We start from the raw sequence: 21,904 nt of genomic DNA, 5'->3' as shown, positions 1-21,904 counted from the left end.
TAAGTTTACTCAATAAAATCTATTTTCTGTACATTCTTTTGTGTATGATGTTTGTTTTGTATTGAATGCTACATATATTACATCACTTATTGTAACAGTTATGTATCAGCAAATATAGCAGTAATATACAGATGATTTTCTAGCTGGAACAATTTTTTTAAAAAATTTATTTTCTCTACCACACAGTAGACTAAATTTGAATATTTCTCTAAAATTGGAGCAGAGAGTAATTTACTTACTACTCTGCATCAGGTATTTTTGAAATTGCCAGCTTTCTCTCTATCTCTATAATCCCAATTAATATCTTCTTCCTTTATGCTCTTACTGATTCCTGCAGGTTCTTTTATATGCAGGCTCTAAATATGTTTCCACAAAATATAACATATTAAGACCTAACAGAGGTGAGCCCTGCACAGTATTTTAAGAACTCAAATTTAAAAAAGTAAAAAAAAATGTACAATCTCATGCCATTTATTTACATATATTAAATACTCTATTTTGTTTTTTCTGCTATTCATAAATTTCAATCTAAAGCTTTTAATGTAGTGTTATAGAAAATAATACATTCAACATATCTAGAGCTTGCAAAATACTTTTTTTTCACCCCCTCTTAAAACATTTTCCAGACAAGAAGCAACCTTTTTTAGGACCTGGATTCTATTGGAGTTAGATTTTTGGAAAGGGGAAGACTATTTTTTCCCATTCTATTGATTATGCAATTCAGATGATGCCTCATCTAGACTGCTTGCTAAAAACAACAATGACAATAAATGACAGATTGAAGCATTCATCAATGCACCTTAGAATATGAAATTTCCATATATATATATATTTTTAAAATAGTATTTAGCTCTATAACAATAAGCCTGGGGATTTAAAAATAGAATTAGCATAAGCAACAGTATTCAGAACTTGGAAATCTCAAAAATCCAATCCTTCCTTCTATCATGTCAATGAACAGAAGAGTAAATACATTATATATTCTATGCAACAAGGAAGTAAGCTTTTTTACAACATTTAAACATATTTTTCCTTAAACCATTTGCATAAAAATATTTTGACATATATAGTGTCTCTGTTAGGGAATTTGGCAATATAATATCTACATAAAATTTGGTTAGATCATTAAGTATTTTTCACTACTTCTTTCACTTTCCCTCTCTTCTTTGTTCTCTCTCTCTCTCTCTCTCTCTCTCTCTCTCTCTCTCTCTCTCTGTCTCCTTTTTTTTTTCCATGATCATGTTTTTTTGTTTTTTTTCCACTCCCTCTCTCAAAATCCGGTTTCCCAGGTGTATTTACCACACAGCTTTGGACTTAACATACAGGGTTTCTTGTTCTGTTATGATTTATTCTTAAAATAAGGAAACCTTCAGTTTCTTTAAGACAGAGGCAATGAAGCAAATGGGAATTACTGTGTTGAGAACGGAAGGCAATTCCCAGTGTGGAAATATTGAACAAGACTATGCAAGTTAAAATACCTATTGATGTGGGTTGGGGGCTTTAAGCTGAGGCTCTCTGTTTAAATAGGTAGCCCAGTAGACTAGATTAAAGATTCCAAAAAGCAATGGGAATGCTATTCTTGACAATCGGTCAATTTTGCTGACACTGTTAAAAGTTTTCTTGGGCTCTGGTGGTTTCGTTTCAGGCTTGACTTCTTTGGGCTCTATTGTTGCACTTTTAGCAATTGTGGCTAACCCAGGATCCCCCCGAGCGATGTTAGGGGTGTAGCTTGTTGCTGTGGCAGCATAGGTATTGTTTTTCTTAATCAGAGGATCTTTCACTTTCTTTGGCTGGAAAAAAGAGGAAAACCAACATTCTGTTCAGTGATTTTTTTTCTACAAAAATACTATAGGTTAAATCAATCTTACCAACCCATAAACCAGACTGTTTCCTTGCTATGAATTGTCTTAAATATATAAGGCATGTGAGTTTAAATTACCCAGACTTATTTCAGGTTTTATGCTGATTCCAGAAAGAAGACTAAACACCATCTCTAGCTTTCAAAGTAATAAGAACTCCAGCTAGTATTTTTTATATATTTTATATCTGTTGTTTGTCTCAAAGTCACTACAATTGCTGAGGAACTACATTTTTTTTTTAGTCATTGGATAAAAAAGTCAATAAACAAAGTTACAGGATCCAAAAGATTCTTAACACATTACACATAGGAATTCTAAAAGAGAAAGTGTCAAAGATATCAACAAAGAAAAATATATGTGAAAGAGGTGATGGGCTGGTCATGTGACAAGAGCTTAACCAAGTCCTTGAATTCCACTGGTATCCATGGGATTTCAAAAGATAGCAGAAAAAACTATCCATAGTACATTGGATTGGACTTCTGTAGGGGACAGAAATATGTTGTGATCCTACACAAAGGAAGAGCAGGAATGGAAGTGTTGTGATCCCACTCTTGTGGGAGTGACAGCATCTATTTGGGTATTTGGTTTTCTTTTACCCACACTAAAATAAGTAGCTGTATATTTCTTTGTCCACCTTGATGATTTGGTTTAATTTGGCTTATTTAAAAAGAACCCAACATTGTTTCCAAAGTTTCTGCTATGTTCCAAAAGACAAACTATTCATAGATTTTAACAGGGAACCCGAATTTCACCTATCTCCAGTTTCACTTTCACATAGTAAACTCAGATAAGGATTTCTTGAATTGTTTTCTAATGTTTTATCATGCTATTCATAGATCAAGGCAAATAGAATATTACTAAATTTTTGGCAATTATCTGAAATTTTCTATTTCTTTATTGAGAATTATTTGGTCACCCAAAATAAGTTTTGTATACCATTCCTTTATAAGCAATTGGAGGTGGCATTACATTTTAATTTAGTGAATTCTATGTTCATCCAAATATATATTTAAATACATTACACAGTGCTACTGGAAATACTCTGTGATCTCTGTTTTCTTTAGAGGCAAGTAGTTGGCAGAGTAGATAGAGCACTGGGTCTAGTGTCAGGATAGACCTGAGTTACAACCTCAGTCATTTACTAGCTGTATGACCCTGGACAAGTCAAGTAAAATCTGCCTATACTGGTTTCCTGAAGTGTAAAAAAAAAATGGGCATAATAATAAAGTCTACCTCACAGAGTTGTTGTAAGATCAAATGAGATAATATTTGTAATGTGCTTAGCACAGTTCTTGGCACATAGTGCTTAACAAAAGCTGATTTTCTTGATTTCTAAAATTGTACATATCAAAATTTTGGAATTCAGTCATGCTAGATAGGGTATCCTAGTTCTAAAAGGCTTTTTCTGGTGTTAATTACCAAATTATTCAATTAGCAAAATATCTCCTCTTCAATAGGACATATAATTATCTTTAAAATGTAATCAAGGAAGAATAGATTTTTAGGGATACTTTAACCTTTTATAATCAGTACTAGATTGTCATTTAATGCTTTCTTAAACTAACTCTCATTTAGAACATTTAAAAAGTAATAAAAAGAAATAATATAAATCCATGGGAAATAGTGTAACATAGTTACATTACAGTTTTATTAGCTAGAACTATAGACTGTTCCTGACAAAATTCACTCAACCAAGCTGTCATTAGGCCCAAGAATGCTATGGAGGTTCAAACAGGGAGTAGATGAACCATCTGTCAAGCATATTGTAGGAAGAACCCTTCATTTGGAGATTTCAAAGTTCCTTCCAAATCCTAAAATAATCCTACCATCCTAATTCAAAATCCTAATATTATTGAGCCTATGTTCAGAAATATTCATTCTTTGACAGAGGTGGATTTTTAGGGGGTTTTGTTTGTGTGTTTGTTTGTTTGAAAACCAAACCCTAGCCTACTCAATTTACCTCAGAAGAGAAAGGAGGAAAAATCAGTTCTAGATTCAGAACAGTACGATGAAGATAATGACTTACTATGTAAATTACAAATATCACCTATTCAGTCATTTTTAATTATTAATTTGGAAGTCACCAGGTAACCCAAAGTCTAGAAATTGAAGTTATAAACATTTAGCCTAATTGAACTCAGTAAACGAATAAGTGGTGTTAGTTCATGCATGAATTATATGAGACCATTTATACAACGCTTTGATATATAACATTGAAATCAGCACCAAATGTTTGTTCAGTGGATTTTGTTTCTGCTCTCCCCACTTCAGCATTTCTTTTTTCCCCTAAGTTTATATTGCCAGGAATCATTACAACCCCTATGTCTGTCTCTTGAAATTCAACTCATCCTTTTTTTTTTTTAAATTGATGTTAAAATTTGTTTTTGCATATATTTTGGAAAATAAAATTCTATTTAAAAAATAATCAAGGCTAATGTCACTTCCTTCCAGAAGCCATCTCTGATTTTCAATTCTCCCTTCCTCAAGCCAAAAGACATTTCTCTCTGTCCTCTCAACTCACACCACTATTATGTACTTTTCTAGTTCTACCTTGCATAATATTTATTTTACTGAATCATATAATTCATAGAATCCCAGAAGTTTAGATTTGTAAAGACTTTAGTGGCCTTCCAATGCAACACATAGATGCTATAATATTAGAACACCCATACTGTACCAGTGGTCATCCACTTTTTTTACTTGAAGGGGCTTATGAAGAAAGAAAACCTACCACATCTAGACTCAACTCATTTTAGATTTTTACAGCTCTAATTGTTGATTTTTCTTTCTTTATTTTTTTTACTGATATCAACCCTGAATCTGATGCTTTACAGCTTATGTCCATTATTCCTGATTCTCTTCTGAGACTGAACAAATAGAAAAAAAAGCCTAATTCTTCTTCCACATAATTTTTCAAATGTTTGAAGACAGCCATCATGCCCTTCTCCATGCTAAAGATTAGTTGAAATTTCTTCAACTGATGTTCATATGACATATTTTTCATAGGCATATACCATTTTATATATTTTGTCTTACCTATGGAATTCATAAGATTCTAGATTTTGAGTTGGAAGGAATCTTAAAGCCATCTATTACAAACCTCTTGTTTTAAAAGTGAAGACTCATAGATTTTAAGAAACTTTCCAAGGGACACATAGACTATAAAGTCCTGAAAGTCAGGAACTATGGAAATTACTTTAGTATCTTATCTTAGTACTTTACCAAATTACCTTAGTAATACACAATGAATGTATATAATAGATATATTTAAAAAGTGATGATTAAATGAATGAATCTAATTGGCCTTTCCTACCATAATATCTAGGACATAGTAAGCATTTAAATATTTATTGGTCTGATTTGTTGACATGGTCCCCTAATTGGTTTACTTACTTTTAGGGACTCTCAAAGAAATGACATGCTCTATTGTAACTGTTAAATATTTTTACCTTTTCAGGAACAACACTTTTGCCATCCCAAGCATAACCCCTCTTGGTAAAATAGTTGACAGTGGCAAATTCAATCAATGCTGAAAATACAAAGGCATAACACACTGCAATAAACCAATCCATGGCTGTGGCATAGGCTACTTTGGGAAGAGAATTTCTGGCACTGATACTTAGGGTGGTCATAGTAAGCACAGTTGTCACTCCTGGAGGGAGAAAAGAAAACATGCATAAAAATATAAAAAATTGGAATATTAATCTATCAATAAAGAAAGATTATACAGCTTTATAGAGTGAGAATGTGGTTTCCCTTTTATTCTACTTTGGGGAAGGTAGAATCTAGGCAGAATGAATAATGATCTAATCATGATTTCAGATTTGGAATAAGAAGACCTAGGTTTAGATCCCATCTCAGGTTTTTAATTTAGTATGGTACTTTCTGTGTGACTCTGGATAAATTACTTCCATTCTTTGGTTTCAAAGTCACCATGAAAAGCTATGGAGTTACAGAGAAAAAAATTTCATGCAGACTATGTCTTGAAATATATATTTTATTTTATTGACTATTTCCCAATTACATTTAGAATCATTTAAACATTCATTAAAAAAAAAACTTAGTTCCAAACTCTGTCCCTCTCTCCTGACCCTCTACTAGCTCTTGAGAAGGCAAGCAATGTGATATCAATTATACCTGTGAAGTCATGTAAAAACTATTTCCATAATAGACATATTGCAAAAGAAAATACACAAAAAACAAGAAAAATAAGGAAAGTTTTTTAAAAGTATGTTTCAATCTACACTCACAGTTTATTAATTCTCTTTCTAGAGGGGGATAGCATTTTTAATCATTGATCCTTTGGGATTATACTAAATCCTTGTCTTAATCAGAATTGCTGTCTTTCATAAATTACCATTACAATATTGTAATGCAGAATTGATTTTCTGGGAATTTTTAATGTTATAAAATGTTCTTTTTTTGTTTATAATCCATGTGATATTGGTCACAAAAGTCAAATATTACAAGCTATTTGAGGGTGCAGTGGCACTTTTCTAATCTCAACAATACTAGATTGTAAGGAGGAGCTCAATGGTTACTTTCTGAGTTGAACCAATTCTGGGTATCAAATAAACATACAAATTAATTGTGCTGATTCTCTTACTTTTAATTACAACCCCTATATTCCTGGGGTAGTCCATATCATGAAAGGTAGTTCTCTTCTTTTCTGACCCTCCCCTTTTTCCCTTTCCCTGTGGGCCAATTTTGAAAATATATATGGAATCAATTTACCCTTCATCAACCCTTATTCTATATTCAAAAAATTGCATGAAAAACTGTTGTAATAATATCTCCCATTTCTGTTGTACTTCAAGCTTTTATAGCTCTTTCCATAAAATATCTCATTAGTGAGAAAAGAATAGAAATGTCTTCATGTTTCATTAACTTAAAAGCACCCAATGATATCTACTAAGATCCCTGTGGAGTAGCAGTGGTTTAAGAAAGAAAACCAATAGTTATTAATGTTTGGTGTTAGATGATAACTTGTGGGAGGCAGTGGCTATGGCTATGTCATTTTCTGAAACTCTAGTTCCTCATTTATAAGAGGAGGCAGTAGGTTATTCTTCTAATAATAGACAGAGAATAATAATTTGGGGATTGAGAATTTCCTGAAATTCATGGGATATAGTACACATTTCACCATTTTTTTGTATTTATATACAATCAGTTATTTACCAAGTATCTTGATAACTGTACTCATATAATATATTCAATTCCTGTTGTGGTTTATGTCCACAGTGCTTAGTCTTAATGGATCATAACAATTAAGAAATAGTGCTTTTAAATGCCATGATTATGGATCAATTTCTTACACCTCTTAGGTGCTAGTGGGACCTCTTCCTTCCATATCCTATTCATATCCTGTATTCATTTTGTATATATTATGTTTGCATATCTCTATATAAATGCATATATTTATAAACATTTATACACAAAGTAGATATATATACATTTTGTCTTTCGAATATAATGTAAGTTCTTTAAAGTCAGGTATTATTTCATATATGGTATATATTAAAGGCTCATGGTAATAGTCAATCATTTTTTGTTGATCAGCTGATTTTATATACATGAACACATATGTATATATGTGTGTGTATGTATGTGTATCCATTAGTTGATAGCAGATATAACTAGCAGGGTGTTTTCATTTTGATTTACAATGTATTTAGGAGGTCTATAATAATATTTGTAATACTTAATAATTCATGAATTTATGAGATACAAGTTTAAATAAATAATTTTAGATGCAACATTTAAGTGGCTTTTTGCATATTTTTTTGCACAGTCCATAAACCTTCAGGCAGGGCATAGTTTAAAATAACACACTGAGTTCAAAGTAAAAAGATCAGGAACATGTTTGTTAAGTAAGTTTTGAAGGCATAAAGGTCTCAGAATTCGGGGTTTTTTTTGAAGGCAAAATATTTGAAAAAAATGCAACTTGATGTTCAGAATACCTTGACCACAGCTGGGTTTGCTATGTAGTTATAATCAAAAGGGCATATATCAGTCAGAGAAAAAAACCTTTGAAAAGCATTGTGATCAAAGTTTGCTACATGTAAAACACTTTGAAAAGCTGAAGGGAATTTTCTCCAAAAAGGGAAAAAAAAGTTAATAAAAACAAAATACCTTTGTAGGTGAATTTTTCTTCAAACTTGCCATTACATTTTCATTCTTAAAACACACACACACACACACACACACACAAACTTTTCTTGGCTTTTGAAATTATTAAGGAACAAAATGTCCTGATTCAATACACCTTTTAGGAATTTGTATTTAATTCTGATAAGCAGCTAAACTGCTAGTTACAAAACAGAAGGTTAACAAAGACTACAGGTTGAAAGAAATGCTTGAACAGCTGACTAAGATAACAATAATAGCATCTCTCATTTATAAAACACTTTAAGGCGTGTAAAGCATTTTGAAAATATTATTTTATCCTCACTACATATCCCCTTGGAGGTAGGTACTACGATTATACTCCTTTAATAGATGCAGAAACTGAGGGAGATATTGTTTAAGTGACTTGCTGAGGGTCACACAGCCAGTAAGTGTGAAGTTTAATTTGTACACGAGTCTTTTTTAACTTCATTTCCATTACTTTGGTCACTGTGGCTATGATGATTATTAGGGACCTGATTCTCCACAAAGAGGAAAAACTGGCCACTAAAGTAAAAATGATGGGATCCTTAAAAGGAAAGATTTTCTCTTACTTAGAATTCATGATATAGGAAAAGAGAGCATTACATATTCTAATGTGCTTCCAACTCTAAAAGTATATGAATATGAATATTTGAAATTGAATGTTTTGACTTTTGTTTATATTTGTGGGATCTGGAGACAATCTTATACTTTCATTTAGATTTGTAATAAGGCCATTATTCCAGGTGAATACAGAGATTCAAACCATTTGCCTCTCAAATAATATTTGAGAATCCTTGGACAAGTCATTTTGACCTTTCTTGACTGCAGTTTCTTCATCTGGAAAATAGCCTTCCAGTTCTAATTTTAGGATCCTAATACTTATGCATTCTCACTAGTTGTATGAACTTGGACATACTTATTTCACCTAAATTCTACTTTCTTTCCCTCTTTTATAAAGTGAATCTCATAATCCCTGACTTATTTTCTTCAGAGAGTTATTGTGAGTACTAAGTGATTTAATTTGTATCTATTTCAGAACTGTAACTATTCCAGGGCATCAAAGGGTTATTCCCAGAATGCCAATATCTAGGAGTGTACATTTATTTTGCCTTGGGAATTACTTCTACGTGGAAACTGAACCTCAATATTCTCTATACAATGTGGTTCTATACCTTCATCTTTTCCAGGGTCAACATGTCTAGTGTCTCTTCAACATTGTTCCTCTGTCTTAATGTTTTTCCTCTAACCCCATAGCGATATGTGGTAGACATTCTGGGAGACAAGCTGTTGTCTTTCCTAGTCCAATTGTACTCAAAATTCAACTGTCCTCTATGCTACCAGTTCCTTCTATCACACTATCTTCTTCACCCTTTCTCTAAGTCTATTTTTTGTCCAAAGTGGAAGAATTCCCAGTGAAAGTGATTTGAAAGTTGTCTGTACAGAAAAATTCTTTAGTGTTCATGAGTATTAATTCTTAAGAGTTTTTAAAAATTGTAATGTAATATGGGTTTTTATTGTTTAAAAAACCTTAGTAATATTTATATTACCTTTGTTCTTCTATACAGATACGTTCCTTTGCATAATTTTCTCTAGATATATTATATATCACATAGTAAATAATATTTATCAGAGAACCTTATTATTTAAAAGAAATTTGATGTGATTATTTTCAAAAGCAAACACTGCTCATATGATATATACAAATATTACCTGCATTTTTCTGTTGTCAAATTCCTATTTTTTTTTGCTGTCTTTTTCTTTTTTTTATTAAAGGATAGCATATACTTTCTTTTCTTTTCATTTTTTTATGGTAGGGCAATAAGGGTTAAGTGACGTGCCCAGGGTCACACAGCTAGTAAGTGTCAAGTGTCTGAGGCCAGATTTAAACTCAGGTCCTCTTGAATCCAGGGCCGATACTTTATCCACTGGGCCACCTAGCTGCCCTGGATAGCATATACTTTTTTTATTTTTGGTGAGGCAATTTGGGTTAAGTGACTTGCCCAGGGTCACACAGCTAGTAAGTGTCAAGTGTCTGAGGCCATATTTGAACCCAGGTCCTCCTGACTCCAGGCCCGATGCTCTATCCACTACACCACCTAGCTGCCCCGCATATACTTTTTTTTTTTTTTTTAAGTGAGGCAATTGGGGTTAAGTGACTTGCCCCCAGTCACACAGCTAGTAAGTGTTAAGTGTCTGAGGCCGGATTTTGAACTCAGGTACTACTGACTCCAGGGCCAGTGCTCTATCCACTGCGCCACCTAGCTGCCCTGCCCTGTATATACTTTTGATATCAATATAACTCTCTCTCTCTAGATACATATGAATGAGAGTTAAATATTTATTTTGCACTTACCAAATACAGTTCTTGCTGGGACTGACTCTCGATTGAGCCAAAAAGAAACTTGAGAGAGGATAACCGTCATTATACAAGGTAAGTATGTTTGAATAACAAAGTAACCAATCTTTCTCTTCAAGTGGAAATGGGTGGTCATGACAACATATTCACCTGGAAATCAATAAAAAGTAAATCATAAGATATGGCTTTCCATAGGGAATAAAATGACATTCACCAATAGTAGATGTGGACAGTATGAACACACTGGTGAAAATCTTGTTCACCTTGGAAGAAAACCTCTTTATGGGTCAAAATAATATTTGTAATGCCAAGACATCAAGATGGCTGACATAAACCATGTCATTAAATAATCTCACATAGCATGATTCAAACCAAGCCCAAATGCTTTTGAGATTTTCATTGACATAGTCTATCATATAGCTGGATTTAGAGCTGAGAGGTATAGTATAGATTGTTTAATATAGTTCCATTTTTTATAGATGAGGGAACTGAATCCTTAAAGGGTTAACTGATTTGCCCAAGATCACAAGGTAAAATATATCAGAAGGAAGATTCAAACATAGATGCTATAGTGCCAAATCTAGCTCTCTATCCTGTAAAGGTGGGGTAGTTTGTTAATGTTGGGGAGGAGTGTATAATCACTAAGTTTCCATTCAAGGTCTAATTTTTTTTTTATTCTATAGCTCTTATCAATTGACAAATCAACTGGTTTGCATTGTAGTATAAACTGCTTTTTTACAGATACTATTCCAAAATGTAATTTAATCACTCAGAATATAGTCTCATTTTCCTGTGTAGAAGGAAGTAAATTTAATTAAATAATCATTTATAAAGCACTTACCATGGGTCAGGTACTGTCATAGGTGCTGGGGATAAAAAGACAAAAAAAAAAAAGATCCCTGACCTCAAGAAGCTTATATTTTACCAAAATAGTAGAAATAGAAACACATAATGCTACTAAAAAGAAAACTGCAGGTAAGGGTTTTTTTTTCATTCTTTAGTTTTTTTGTTTTATATTTGCTTCATTGCCTAAAAGATCACTATTTAATTAAGTAATACTTTATCAGGAAACTGTTAGGCCAAAAGAATGTCTTCTTTTGTTTGTATATCTGATATAAAATATAAACTCAGGATACTTAAACATATTTGAAAATTTTAAACTTAAAATTCATTCATTTATTACTACTTGGAGGAGACGGAGCTTCAATGAATGTTGCTTACCAAAAATTAGCACTTTTTTAGGAAGTATAAATCAGGCTAAGACATACATTGGCCTGGGAATAAGTAAAAAAGGTTGGAATCCTGACTTTGTCACTAGCAAATTATGTCACCATGGACAATCCATTTAACTTCTCTGAGCCTCAGTTCGCATATATGTATAAGAGATTTTTGATAGTTAATCACTAAGATTCCTTAATGTATTAATATTATTTGTTTCTAATGAATTTTCTAATTGTTTGCATGATTGACACATTATGTAGGAAATACCTACTCAGTGCTTTTGGAAAAGCAAAAACAATCATGATGCCTGGAGTTAATAAAAAATGTGACACGACCTTGAATAAAAATGCAGAAAATTGTATTGCCATACATAGCATAGCTCATATTTCTATTTATTTACAGTTTCATAGAGGGACAAATATAGAATTAACAATATTATATATACATATATGTATGTGTATACACACATGAATATACACATATAGCTAGCTAGCTAGATATAGACATATTCTTAAGCATTTCCTTGATTACTGCCTAGAAAATGTCGCCATCCTCAAGGATAAATTTCATGTTTCATACAATGCTAGAAATATGCATAGCCTCTATTTTCATCCTTTGATGTGTGACATTTTAGGAAATATCTCCAAAGGAAAGTGACTTTTGAAAGATCTTAGAATCCATTATTTGACATTATGCTCTCCTTACAAATGACTGGCTGTCAAACAGAAGTTTCTGGGAAGAAGGAACGGGAGACCATGCAACATTTCACACAGCCACTGGCTTACATTATAGATGATGCAGGAGTTTCAGGAGCATCTTTTGAAAAAATGAAAGGCAAATATAGATATAACCTTGTTGTATCAGTCAAAACATATACACACATATATATATATACATATGCACACACACACAAAATCCTAAATTGGATTGGTGAAAAACTGTGCCTAGACAATAAGTGCTTATACACCAAATTTGGCAAATGCTTCTTCCTCTAATTCAACATGTGAGAGAAAATGTTCATTCAAATAGTCTTATACAACATCTGTCTCTGAAGAAATTCATGAGAAATAAGAATATATTTGAGGTTATAATAGGAAGTCAGGAGGAGTAATTGAGTAAAAGTGAGAGCATTTTTTAATTCAAATAATATGCATTGAGCCTAGGGTTCAAGTATTCAGGATGTAAGTAACTGTGGGACCTTAACAAAACCCTACCTCATGAAGATAATATCACCACTTTTACAGTATATATGTTACCATGTTAGTACTAGCATCAAAAGGAAAAAGAAAAAGGAGGAGGAAGAGGAGAAGAAAAAGAACATCAACAATAACAAGAAAGGGGCAGCTAGGTGTTGCAGTGGATAGAGCACCAGCCCTGGAGTCAGGAGGACCTGAGTTCAAATCTGGCCTCAGAAACTTGGCACTTACTAGCTGTGTGACCCTGGGCAAGTCACTTAACCCCAATTGCCTCAACAAAAAATCAAAAACAAAAACAAAAAACAATAACAAGAAGCTGAGAATTTGCTTTAAAAAGCTAAAAGCTCTAGCTGTATAATAGTCAAATGTGAAAAGAAATTCATGAAAATTACACACATTCACATGCAAAATATACTCCTCCTTCTTCTATGTTATAATTATTTATATGCATATTATATCTTGGTGTTTTATGCTCTCTCATTCCCATAGTTCTTCATCTACTATTTTAGTTTCATTAATAAAATTAATACTACCATTAGTTCTGGAAGAAATTGTCAGTCAGCTGGCCATCGATCAGCTGATAGATCTCTGTGACTACCCACACTGAGACTTTATTTCTTAGTCACAACTCTTCTAATTGTACTGTTTCATTTCTAATAGAGTGTCAGAACTTCAATTTTTGTAATATTTGGTACATAATAAGCTCTTTATATGGGATATTTATTTCATTCAATAATTCATTCATTACTAGAATGTAAGCTCCATGAGGGCAAGGATTATATATTTCTTCATTCACTCAACAACAATTCAGTGCCTCTGATGAATGTTTACTATAGTGCACAGTGGGACCAACAGGAAGGGGAGGCACCCAAAAGAAGAGTCCTTACCATTATGGAACTTAGAATAAAGCACATGCTCACATATACACATAAACACACACATGAATTGTTCTTTTTTGTTTTCTGTATAGCATTTGCAATTTTATGCCATGACTACATCACATGGAACAATATAACCTCTAAGAAAATTAATTGGAAGATCATACAAAACATAATAAAAATTAAATGGTGTGCTTAAAACTGAAATTTTACAAATAAGGAATTACACAGAAGAAGCAGTGTAAAGGAATTTATCAGAAATGGATGAACAGGAGGAAAAAGATGGGCCCTATTGATTAGAGAATGGCTAAAAAAAGTTTAGTACATGAATGTAATGGAATATTACTGTGCTGTAAGAAATAATGAATACAATAAATCCAGAATAGCATAGGGATAATCATATCAAGTGATACAAAATAAAGTCAGTACGATGAGGCAAACAATATATGCAATGACTACACCAGCATAAAAGAAAACAACAGTAACAATAATAAAATTGAAATCTGCTACCTCCAAATTCTAATAGTGAGGTTTATACACAAAGAATAGGAATGAGAAGACATCATTTCCTTCATAGAAGTGGATAACCGGGGCAGCTAGGTGGCACAGTGGATAGAGTAACGGCCCTGGAGTCAGGAGTACCTGAGTTCAAATCTGGCCTCAGACACTTAACACTTACTAGCTGTGACCCTGGGCAAGTGACTTAACCCCAATTGCCTCACAAAAAAATAAAAAATAAAAAGTGGATAACCATGAGCACATAACACTGCATAATTTGACTTGTTTCAATATTGGTTAGTTTTTCTGAATTACTCCCCTCTCAACCTTCTTTGTAGTTTTTCTTATCAATTACAAGGGACAGCTATCTGGAAGGATTTGAATATAATGACAATACAATGAGGAGTTCAGGTGTTATAAAAATAAAATATATCAATAAATATTTTAATAGTCATTCATATTGTGTGTGGGAATACAGATGGCCTTATAGAGAGTGCAAGGGATAACTGCTGGAGAGTCTTTGTGTCTCATGAAAACTGTGCAATGTTAAAAGGATGTGAAGAAAGTCTACAGAATAGTCAGTGAACATGTTCTGATAGTTTTATGAAGGACATGAGTAAAAGTGTCTCAGTAAGTAAAATCATTAATGGCTTGTTCTCTTCATTATTAGGAGGACTCATATTGCTGAGATCATAGTTCCACTGGATAATTGTATACACTTCTCCATGTCTAGTACAGTATTCTACTCATAGACAGGTAACAAATTCTTTTTGAACTGAATCCAAAAATATGTTAGTTTTTCAGTAAAGCCTTAGAAATACCTTTCCCCTTGATGTTTATTTTATGACTTGTTTAACAATAACCTTATTCAAAAGCACTTAAATAAGCTAAATATTAGTTAACAATATAAATCAATAGGGAAGATTTTTTTATCTCAAAAAGGCTGGGGTATATGAAAATGCAAGACTAATTTAACAGGGTTAATTTCAAAGAGGGCTGACCTTGAACTTATGTGACCTAGGTTCTAGTATAACCTGTCACTAACAGTGGGACCTTTTACAAAATAACTATCCCTCTATGTTCTTCTTACTCACCAGTAAAATGAATGGATTGGGCTAAAATATGACTAAGACCTCTCCTAGACAGAGGATTGCTGAACTATGAATATCTCACAATAGTGTGAACATATAATGGACTTAAAGGTACATGTAAGATATACCAATGCATCATACCATAATGAAGATTTATTTGGCTATTTAAATTAGCCACAGATTTTCACTGTGAGAAACAGTAAAGAGAAAGAAATGCCTGCCTTTATCTTTCTGCTCTCCTTCCTTATCTTCCTTCAAATAAGATAAACTGATTATGATAATAATGAAAGTGTGAATACATAGTGCTTTAACGGTTTCAATGTGTTTTAAATACATTATTTCATTTGATCCTTACAACAACACTGCAGGTAGGCACTATTATTATCCACATTTTGCATATGAAGAGTTTAGGATCAGAGAGATATAGGGAGACTCATATCACAGATTTCAAGCTGTGTGTCCCTCCAGGTACAGCCTGAGGTACTTCAAAAACTTTAAAATCTATATTACAGCATTATATTCATCTAGATTGTACATTATAAGCAATATGAGATCCTGGATAGAATACTGGACTTAGAGCCAGGAAGACATGGGTTCAGATCCCTTCTGAGACACATACAAGCTATGTGTCATTGGATGTCATCTAAGCACAGCTTAGGTTTACTCATCTATAAAATGGTGGTAATAATAGCACTGACTTGGAAAGGTTGTTGTGAGGATCAAATGAGGTGATGTAAATATTGTGGTTTGCAACCCTTAATCTACTATATATAAGATGAGCTATCATGATTATCATGATTATCGTCATCAACATCATTTTACAGGGTACCAATCTTCATATTTTTCTGCTAGTTAATGAATACAGCTTCAGTTGCAGAATGTTGTCATTGTAGATCATAGCTAAAAAATGACTAGAAGATAACATTCTAGTGATTCTTGGAGTCTCATAATGTAATAGTGGTCTCTGCAGGGCTAACCAGTACTCCTTTGAGCAGTTGTGTTAATTGGAACTGTAAGTATAACTTCAGAGTTTGAAAATTGTTATCACCCCTGATTGGTACCTTACTCAAACATAGTTTGGGGTAGTACTTAAACTGCCTCTGAAAGAAGAGTACAAGTTTTTATAAAAGTAGATTCAAGGAAATTTCTTATTTTGGTTGTAATCTGGAGTAACTCTGTGATCTGTGTAACCTTGGTCAATTCTCTTTTCTACACTATAGTGCCTTGAAAAGCAAAGATATTAATTCAGATGGTCTAAAAGTCCCTTCCAACTCTAAATTCTATGACCCTGTGCTCTAAGGCTTAAGAACTATATTTCTGATAAAATTTTATCCCATTACCAACCCAAATTTCTCCTGCAAACATTTTATTTTTTTCTTCTAATGTCCTTAGTAAAGGACAGAAAACACCAATGTGACAATATACCTTAATCAGATCATGGGACATTAGAGAGGTAAGGATATTTAGAGATCATTTAATCTAACCCTTTTATTTTCCTTATGAGGGAACTTGGGCCTAGAGAGGAGATATGAGTTTCCTAAGGTCACAACTAAGTTTATATTTCATTTTACCAGCTTTCTCATTTTTCCACAATCATGATCCTTGTAGGGGTTAGACTATTCAATCTTTTCTTCTCTGTGCTGAATGATACTGGGTCTTTTCATGTCTTCTAGATATTATTTTCCACTGTAATAATCACTTCTGGCTTTCACCCATAATCTAAAGGCTTTGATTGAGAAACAGGCTATTATCTGGTATATGGAAGATGGAAGTTGCAGTAATAGAGTGAAGAGAGCACTGGATTGGTAGGAGAGATACCCAGTTTCTGCTAATGGGTCTGCTATTTACCAGCTGTGTGACCCTTTTCAAGTTACTTCTCTATGAATGTACCTTCTTCATCTGAAAACCAGGGAGTAGGAATAAACATTTTCTAAAAGGTGCTCAGTTTGGGCATTCTATGCAGCATCTTAAGATTATGCTTTCAATTTAATTGTGGCTCCAGATAGCATGAATGTACTTAACCCAACATCTGGCTTAAGTCACTCACTTTTTCAGGATCCAAAGATGACGTATCAGGTTTTTCATAAGTCACAGATTCCTTCATTTTAACATGTTTCACTTGCAAATATAAAAAATATGGTTTTTATTTTATAATTTTTCTCCACATTTCTTCTTCCTAAATCTACCTGATTTTTATTTCAGTCACAAGGTGTCAAAGATAGTTCCATTCTTATAATCGAACTGAATGAACTATTGCTTCTAAAAGCACTGAGAACACTGAAGATATCATGAAAATCAGTTTGGGAGATATTTGCTGCATTTATTGTGTTAAGGAGATATAATATTTCCACTAAAATATGTTTCAGGCTACACATAGTGTACCTTATATGTGTGGTCAAAGGTTTAAAATTATTTAGTTTGATGATTATGTTATATTTTGAATTAAAATTCTAGGTAAATGATTTTCTAATTGTCAATAGGGCCATGATATTATTTTATCACAAAAGAGAAACATCAGGTCATAGTACCACCCTAAGAGTGCTGAGAAGTGAGACACTTTTCTTATCCCTACCAATATTTATATGGCCTTGGGCAAGTCATTTCCCCAAACTGGGCTTCCATTTCCTTTGTTAAATGAGGGGGTAGGATTGCATGATATGTGAGGTCCAGCTCTAATAGTCTATTGCCTTGTAAGCTAAGAGTTTCAGATGTGTAAGAAAATCTGTTGTTTACTAATTTCTTCATTAAGCAATTGATCATGCATCTACTACGTATAAAGCAGTGTGTTAAGTATTTTGGATTGAAAAGAAAAAAAATTGAAGCAGCCCTTGCCCCTAAATAGCTCACATTCCTGCTATAAAAAAGTAGGAGCCATATCTTACAGTTGCCCTATGTTAGGGATAGAAACAGGACCATTTTTCTTCAGCTTTAATATTTAGCACTTCAATATCTGCACTGGATAACTGGCCAGAAAGAAATCCTATTTAGAAATCTGTCCTCTCAGCGGATGCACTCAGCATATAGCAACAAAAATATAACATTTATTGAGCACAAAGACTGCTGATTTTTAGGGCAAGACAATACTTTGCAAGTGGCAGATGATTTCCATCTAAATGGAACTTTGAGTCTTTCAAATATACATTTGTCTTCAATAGGGTTGCAGCAGCAAATGTGATCTTTAAAAATTGTAAGTCAGTTTAAGTTCAACTTTTTGCCATCCTCTTTTTCATTAACTCAGGAAATTTTAGAAGATTTTTAAATAAAAAATTAACCTTGACTTGAAAGTGAAAATGGCCTTTTCTTCCTCACCTGCCAGTTTGTCTCTACTGCATTATTATGAATACTCTTCATTAGATTGATGGAGAATAAATGAAAAACCACTTATTTGCTCTTTCTTATGTGATTTACTATGGTCCAGGGATCATGTTAAGTACTGACAAAAGCAAACAAACAAATGAGTATGTCCCTGCATTCAAGGAAGTTATATGACAGAGGAAAGTGATACATTTTGAATAAACAAATTAATTCTTACCTTTTCCACTGTACTTAATGGTCATTTAGTGAATGAACTCTGCTACCAATGAAGAAGTATCAATCCTTATCAAAGTTAAATATTGGAAAGATAAATCTTCCTTTCTATAGCATTTCATATTAGGATCACTTAAGAATTACTGTGATTCTTGAAATAGTCTTTGTTTGCCATAGTTCTTAAAGATTTCATGGTTTTAAAGCATCTACTATTAGTTGGACAAGAGTAATGTAGCTTTTCAAGATGCTACAACAGTGATGATGACAACAATGACTACTAATACTGCTACTACTATTGCTACTACTGCTGTTGCTGCTACTCCTACTACTACTATCTTATATTTATAAAGAATTTTTAGATTTTTAAAGTGCTATACATATTTTATTTTGGTTGGTCCTCAGAACAACTATGTGAACAAGTAACTATTATTATTCTTATATTACTTCTAAAAAATACCGAGGCTAAGAGATATTAAATGGCTTGCTCAGAGTCACATAGATATTAATTATCTGAGGTAATAAATGAAATCAGGTTTTCCTGAATCCAAGTTCAGCATTCTATCTATTTTGACATATTTTTCAATTTGAGAGTAGGGGAAGTTTGTGATCTGATTATTATGAACATGGTCTTGCTTAAATATTTTAGATAGTTATTTTATTCAACTGAAGGATCCATGATTTTTTCACCTCTATGTAAGTCAGTGTCCTGATCTTCAGAATGTGAAGATGTCTCTGGTGTCTTCCACCTCCTCAAACATAGATTTCTATTCCTCTATGATTTGTTCTCATGACCAAAAAATGCATTACTTTATGAGATTATTCATGATGACCCTTTTTCAACTTAAATAGGTAGGGGTGTAGGTGACACATAGTCTATCCCTGGAACTGATAATCAAAGCCTTTATACTGTGATATGACTTCCTGCAATTTTTGATCCATAAGCACATTATCAACCACAAATGCATTAACGTGGTCAAGAATCCAAACTTCATCCTCTTGTGACCATAATCTTTTGGCTTTCTAGCTCTCACTCTACCTTCCTTTACCAGACACTACTCATTATTTACACCAAAACTCAAATCCTATAGAATTCAACATTCTTCCACACCATCTCTCCTGAACTAGTCACTCTCTGATCTTTTCCCCATCTTGACTCCTTTGTGAGTCAGTTTACGTCTATTCTACCTTTTTCTCTTGAATCCCTGGGACCCTTATCTTGTCACCTAATAATATCACCCTGCAAAGCATCAAACTTGGATGACTTCAACCATATGTCACCTTCACTCCCTTACACATGCTGTTGAATCTAGGAGAAGAAAAATCACTATTCTGATTTCTCTACTACAAAGTACCTTATGTAACTTTAACTGGGATCTCACCTATGCCAGGTAATTCTTCTATAGTTCTCCTAGAAACTCACTATCCCATTCTCCACAATAGCCTTTCCAAACCGTTATTTTCACCCTCAAACCTTCCATGATTCTCCCTAACATTAACATCTTAACTAAAATTCCTGTGTCATATTTCCCAGAGGAAAAATGGAGGATATTCACCAGGACCTCCCTCCTCTTCTTTCTTACTTGTCTAGTATCACTCAGATGACCTTCTGCCACTATTGCCTCCTTCACCTCTGTCTCACTTGATGAGGTGGCTTAGGTTAATGCCATTCCATTCCCATTCAATTTTGTATCTTCCAAGAAATTGGCCCCTCTGCCATCTCCACTCTACCATTTATTTTCAAATCTCTCCCTCTCTACTTACTTCCTCCCAACTGCCTATAAACATATTCATGTCACTCCCATCCTCAAAACCCTTAATTTTAGGCTATTAATTTCAATTCAATTATTTAAGAGTTCCCATCCCTTCCAACCCCACTAACTCCTATATATTCCCCACTCTTTGTGAACAAATTCTTTGAAAAGGCTGTCTCTCATGTGATGTAGGTGCCTCCATTTTCTTCTCACTTCTTAGCCTCGTACAATCTAGCTTCCAATCTGATTAGTTCGCGGAAGTTGCTCTCTCCAAAGTTGCCAATGATCCCTTAATTGCCAAATCCAGTAGTCTGTTTCTATATCCTCATTTTCCTTGACCTTTCTTTACTGTTTGTCACTGTTGATTACTCTCTTTTACTCAATACTCTCTTCTCTTTGGTTTTTGGAATACTATTCTTTTTCCTCCTATGTGTCTGACCATTCTTTCACAGTCTCCATCACTGTATCCTCATTCAGGTTACACTTTCTAACTATAGGCATACCACAGGATTCTGTGGTGGTATGCCTTCTTTTTTTTCTTTCTCCATACTCTTTCACTTGGTGATCTCATCAGCTTCCATAGATTTAAATGACTATCTCTATGTCAATGATTCTGAAATCAAACTATATGTCCCTAACCATTTTGCTGAAATCCAAACTCCAATTGCCATTCATACATCTCAATTGTGATGTCTAATAGACATTTTAAACTCAAGATTTCCTAAATTGAACTTCCTTACTTTTTCCTTAAGCCTTCACACTCCTATTTTTGTTATTTTAATGTAGAGGACAACACTATCTTCCTAGTTCCTTAGACTTGGCACTTGGGTGTCATATTCAACTCCGCATTATATTTCATCCTCCATATTAACTCTGTTGCCAAGGGCTCACCTTTTTATACATGCAAAATCTCTTTAACATGCCCCTTTTTCTATTATGATACTGCCACCACTCAAGTTCATGTCCTTATCACCTCACATTTGAATTACTACAAGAGCCTACTGTTGGGTCTGACTGCCTCAAAATTCTCCTCTCTCCAATCCATCCTCCATTCAACCACCAAAGTAATTTTCCTAAATCATGGATCTGACCATGTCATCCTCCCTTTCATACACTCAATAAATACTAATATCTCTAAAACACCTCTAGGATCAATCATAACCTCTCTCTCTCTCTCTCTCTCTCTCTCTCTCTCTCTCTCTCTCTCTCTCTCTCTCTCTCTCTCTCTCTCCACACACACACACACACACACACACACACACACACACACACACCCCTTTCTCATTTTCTTATATCTTACTACCCACCACATACTCTTTGACCCAGTGACACTGACCACCTTGCTGTTTCACAAGCAAGGAACTTCTTCTTTCAAG

The 21,904-nt window shown here is 33.6% G+C and overlaps 1 protein-coding gene across 1 annotated transcript in view; it reads right to left on the bottom strand.

Annotated features, from left to right (window-relative positions):
- Positions 1-1,026: 1,026 nt before the first annotated feature.
- The window catches only part of GABRA1 (gamma-aminobutyric acid type A receptor subunit alpha1), a 65,593-nt gene continuing 44,715 nt past the window's right edge, over positions 1,027-21,904 (bottom strand). Inside the window, 3 exon segments of the mRNA XM_043984356.1 lie at positions 1,027-1,790; positions 5,309-5,511; positions 10,363-10,515. Coding sequence (XP_043840291.1) covers positions 1,479-1,790; positions 5,309-5,511; positions 10,363-10,515 — 668 coding nt within the window. The 3' untranslated portion in view covers positions 1,027-1,478.

Source organism: Dromiciops gliroides, chromosome 2 (genome assembly GCF_019393635.1).
Source record: "Dromiciops gliroides isolate mDroGli1 chromosome 2, mDroGli1.pri, whole genome shotgun sequence".
Taxonomy (NCBI): domain Eukaryota; kingdom Metazoa; phylum Chordata; class Mammalia; order Microbiotheria; family Microbiotheriidae; genus Dromiciops; species Dromiciops gliroides.
This window is presented reverse-complemented; position numbering and strand designations above follow the sequence as displayed.